The sequence below is a fragment of the Gigantopelta aegis genome, chromosome 11 (genome assembly GCF_016097555.1).
Source record: "Gigantopelta aegis isolate Gae_Host chromosome 11, Gae_host_genome, whole genome shotgun sequence".
In the NCBI taxonomy this organism is placed as follows: domain Eukaryota; kingdom Metazoa; phylum Mollusca; class Gastropoda; order Neomphalida; family Peltospiridae; genus Gigantopelta; species Gigantopelta aegis.
This window is the reverse complement of record NC_054709.1, coordinates 4,030,431-4,035,430: the sequence shown is the minus strand read 5'-3', so window position 1 is coordinate 4,035,430 and position 5,000 is coordinate 4,030,431. Positions and strand designations below refer to the sequence as shown.

The following is a 5,000-nucleotide window of genomic DNA, read 5'->3' as shown; positions in this document are numbered from 1 at the left end:
TAATAATAACACTATTGTGTATATGAAAAGTCTCAACGACGTGGTAAAATATAAAAACAGGTTTTGGCTAAATGCAAGGTTAGGCTCTGACATTAAAACACATAACTTTTTCTAAATAATGTAACAACCTAAAATATTTACAACACAACTGAGCCTGTTGGAACAAATTAAAACGAAGATCCCCGTATAACGGACAGTTTATAAACACAAGACTTCCATCCTTAACAGACTGGTTATCACAAATAGGACAGAATCGTTGATCCGCCGGCACATTCTCGTATCGATCGGTCTCTAACCGAATAACGGGCGGAACATAGCCCAGTGGTAAGCGCTCGCTTGATGCGCGGTAGGTTTAGGATCGATCCCTGTCGGTGGGCCCATTGGGCTATTTCTCGCTCCAGCCAGTGCACCACGATTGGTACATCAAAGGCCGTGGTATGTGTTATCCTGTCTATGGGATGGTGCATATAAAAGATCCCTTTCTGCTAATCGAAAAGAGTAGCCCATGATGTGGCGGCAGCGGGTTTCCTCTCTCAATGTAGATTCTAACTCGCCTACAAAATGATTGATGCTGACTACGCACTCCGGATTACGTGTACGTGTACGTGTACGCATGCGGGTTACGGACAAATGGCCCCACTAAAGTCGAATACGCTAGCTTCAACCCGTTAAAATGGAATCTACGTTTGGTTAATGTACAAACCTGTAATACACATGGATAAAGTTACAACAGAATGAAAGAAGACACACACTTTTCTTGATCCAGTAGCAGCAGCAATGGTTTATATGTGTGTGTGTTTGTGTGTGTGTGTGTGCGTGCGTGCGTGCATGTGCGTGCATGTGTGTGTGTGCGTTTGTCTGTCTGTCTGTCTGTCTCTCTCTCTCTCTCTCTCTCTCTCTCTCTCTCTCTCTCTCTCTCTCTCTCTCTCTCTCTCTCTCTCTCTCTCTCTCTCTCTCTCTCTCTCTCTCTCTCTCTCTCTCTCTCTCTCTCTCTCTCTCTCTCTCTCTCTCTCTGTGTGGGTGTGTGGGTGTTTGGGTGTGTGTGTGTGTGTGTGTGTCCCCAACCCCACGTTTTGGCACCGATTGACAATAAATAAATACACTTTTATTGTTATACAGTTGTTATGCAGCATATACTAGAGGTTGAAACTAATGCGGGGTACCCCCAAAAATAGAACTGCAATTTTCAGCAAAAATTACGGTTGCTATTAAAAACATTAATTAAATCTCTTAAATGATACGTGACTCCCCATTTTCTTGCAGGTAGATTAGATGTGAGGTGCCACACTTTCTATTGCTGTACTTCCTGGGTGTGTTGAAACGCTGCTTATATCACTTTTAGTGGTAAACGTTAACGTTGTCGGCAATAGGAATTGATTTGGACTATTAGAACCTATGTTTTGATTTGTGTAAGGGACATAAATCTCACTGGTACTAATGGGATGTAGTTGTCTCCCTTGTCGACTAAGAATTCTATTTCATTTCGTTTCTCTGTCCCGGGTCAGACCCCAGGCGACGGGATCCTGGACAGACATGTTTGAAACCTTAGTGGTATAGGAGCATGTAAAAATAGTTCAGCTCAGCTCAGCTCATTTCATTTCAATTGATTTTCGTGTGTCACGGGGATTCTATAATACCCGTATATGTATAAAACACGATTGTCCAAATATCTCTCCTAACTGTATATCTATTAGATCTCTCTGTATCGAGCAGTATTAGCCGAGTGTGGCTCGTCTAGGTATGATCAGAGATACGATCTTATATAAAGTATATATTATTATAGCACGTTTAAACTAGCTATTTATTATAAATCAGAATATCGCCTGGGGGTACATCGCGGCACCGAATCTTATCATGTGAGTTACCACCATGACCACGCCGGCATATTTTTCTCAAATAGTCAGACTCAATGACGCCTAGTCCCCAAAATCACGGTTTGTAAAAACCGCACTCGCGGAGGTATTACGTAACTACTGGCCACATGGCCTCCGCACCTAGCTGGGTGTGTATTAGAAAGTACAGCTCGACGACGGTCGCGCAGAAGTATTACGTAACAAGTTGCCCACCTGGGCTAAGTGCAATTGGAACTGCACACGGCCCTCTAACACAATTAATATCGCCACAGGCGAAAACAAAATTAAGAGCATGTTCCGTCACATCGTGTTTATATCCAATTAAGGTTCAAGCACGCTGTCCTGGGCACACACCTCAGCTATCTGGGCTGTCTGTCCAGGACAGTGGGTTAGTTGTTAGTTGTTAGTGGTTAGTGAGAGAGAAGAGGGTGCAGTGGTCTTACACTTACCCACTGAGTCGTTAAAACTCCCTGTGGATGGGAGCCGGTACCGGGCTGCGAACCCAGTACCTACCAGCCTTATGTCCGATGGATTAACCATGACACCACCGAGGTTGGTTACAATTCTATGATCTTGGCGCTGTTTAGTTGTAGTCAAAAGGGAACCTATCAATAGTTAAAACTTTGTTTTGTTAAACGACATCACTAGAGCACATTGATTTATTAATTATCGGCTATTGCTTGTGAAACATTTGGTAATTTTGACAGGCATAGAGAGGAAATCCGTTACATTTTCCTGTTAGCAGCAAGGGGTATTTTATATGCACCACCCAAACAGACAGGATAGCACATATCACGGTTTTTGGTAAACAATTGTTTTACCTCTCACTGCCTTACTCATCTTTGAATGCCATCGTATTCCTTTTCGATCTAACACCTCCACATCCCAAACATTGTCTCTACGATTGCAACAAATGCTTCTCTTGTGTGTCTATATGTGTCATTCCATTCAACCTTTGCTGTAGGCTTAGTCCGGGTTCAGCGATAGATTCCCCCCCCTCCCCTCCCCCCTCCCCCCCCCCCCCCCCCCCTAACCACTACCAGCTCAAAACAAAATTTTCATTATTTTAATATATTTTATGAGCGTGTGTGTGTGTGTGTGTGTGTGTGTGTGTGTGTGTGTCAAAGTATTTTCTGTTTTGTTTCTTCTTTTTATTATTATTTTTGTTAAATTACTATTATTATTAGTTGGGGTTTTTTTTATAGTTTTTTTTATTTATTAATACTTATTATCTTGATTTAGGAGACAACCATGTGGACTTTTTAGATTTTCGGGTGTTATTGTCTATTTGATCCGGCAAATGTCATTTTTGACCGAAGGCGTTAGCTTGATGTCAAAAATGAAACATTTGCGGGCATCAAATAGACAATAACAACCGCAAATCTAAAAACTCCATATGGTTATGTCCATTGTAAACTGAATCGTTTTTCTACAGAACTAACTGTATATTTGGCATTTCTTGAAAAAAATACCTCTTTACACTGTTTGTATTTAAATCTTGAATTTTTATATTGATGTTAATCATCACTTTGTTTGTTTGCATTACCATAGTTTGACACCAAATAGCCGATATATTTTTCGTGCTGGGGTGTTGTTAAACATTCATTCATTCATTCATTCATTCATTCATTCATTCATTCATTCCTGTGGTTATGGGTACCTTTACTTCAATAATCCAAATTTAAGAATAATAAATCTGGTTTTGAAAACTGATTCCCTCCCTGCAGTATACATACGTTTATAAATATTTGATATAATTTAATAAATAATCCAAAATTATCCATTATGTCTTTCAATGAATGAAATCGGTATGGTTGTAAAATAAAGTGCATAACTTCATGGTGGTAACATCATTTCATTATCTTTGTAGATTTGTGGAAATGTAATCATGATTGTAATAATGATTGCTAGACAATGTATTCGCAATCATAATCGATTACTTTCAATTATCTTGTAATCGTAATCGTAATCGTGACAGTCTAAAGTAATCGCAATCGATTACTTTCGTCAAGTAATCGCCCCATCTCTGATATATATATATATATATATATATATATATATATATATATATATATTATTTGGAAGCATGGCGCAAAACGCCTGGAAACTTTGTTCACCAGTCTGTATCTCTCCCACCCCACCCCTACTCCCCTGTACACCCCCACCTCCTAACTAAACAACAACAACCAAAACAAATAACAAACAAACTCCAAAATAAACAACATCAACAAAAACAAACAAAAGAAGAACAAACTATGTGTTTACATCACAAGACGAAATAAAGTTAATTTTATTCACAATGTTTTAGTTTATCTTTGATTTACACACACACGCGCGAACAGTGGATGAGGCGATATAAAATGCACTTTTTGGCGGGAATTCGGATCGTCACTTTTCGTGTTCGAATCACACACGTTGTTTTTCTTCTGCAGCAAAGTCGGTACAGTTTGATAGTGCACCGCAGTTTCCGGGTACAGGCTCGTTTCACTATGGCGTCGTCTGCATCAAAGAAAGAAACAGGAATTGTAAAATTTATTTTAATGTCATTAAGCACATTGATTTATTAATCATCGCCTATTGGATGTTAAACATTTGTTAATTTTGACATATATCACATTTTTCCATTTGTAGCAAAATAGCTTTTATATGCACCATCCTGCAGACAGGGTATCACATACCACGGGCTTTGATATAATAGTCGTAGTGCACTGGCTGAAACAAGAAATATGCGTCATAGTTTGATCGATATATTGCATAATGTTTTAACCACATATTATGTTAACATTGTCGCCTGTAACATTTTATTTGGTGTAGAACAACCATATAGTACACACGATGGCCTTTGTTACACCAGTTGTGAAGCACTGGCTGAAACGAGAAATATCCCAATGGACCGACGGACGGGGATAAATCCTTGACTGATCGCGCATCAGGCGAGCGCTTTATCACTGAGCTACACCCCGCACCACCATCACGACCCACCCACCCACACCCACCCCCGATTTGTAGAATTATCCACTGAATGAACCAGACGTTGTCGTGGAATTTTTATTTATCTGAAGTGATTAACTGCTTGTCAAACTTAGATAATGGGTGGCCATTAAAGACATTACTCTATTGATACCATATACATCCACGTGCTAAATG

General features: G+C 39.7%; 1 protein-coding gene across 1 annotated transcript in view; it reads right to left on the bottom strand.

Annotated features, from left to right (window-relative positions):
- Nucleotides 1-4,109: 4,109 nt before the first annotated feature.
- The window catches only part of LOC121384982, a 2,986-nt gene continuing 2,095 nt past the window's right edge, over nucleotides 4,110-5,000 (bottom strand). The window contains exon 3 of the mRNA XM_041515492.1: nucleotides 4,110-4,352. Coding sequence (XP_041371426.1) covers nucleotides 4,174-4,352 — 179 coding nt within the window. The 3' untranslated portion in view covers nucleotides 4,110-4,173. The remainder of the gene's footprint in view (nucleotides 4,353-5,000) is intronic.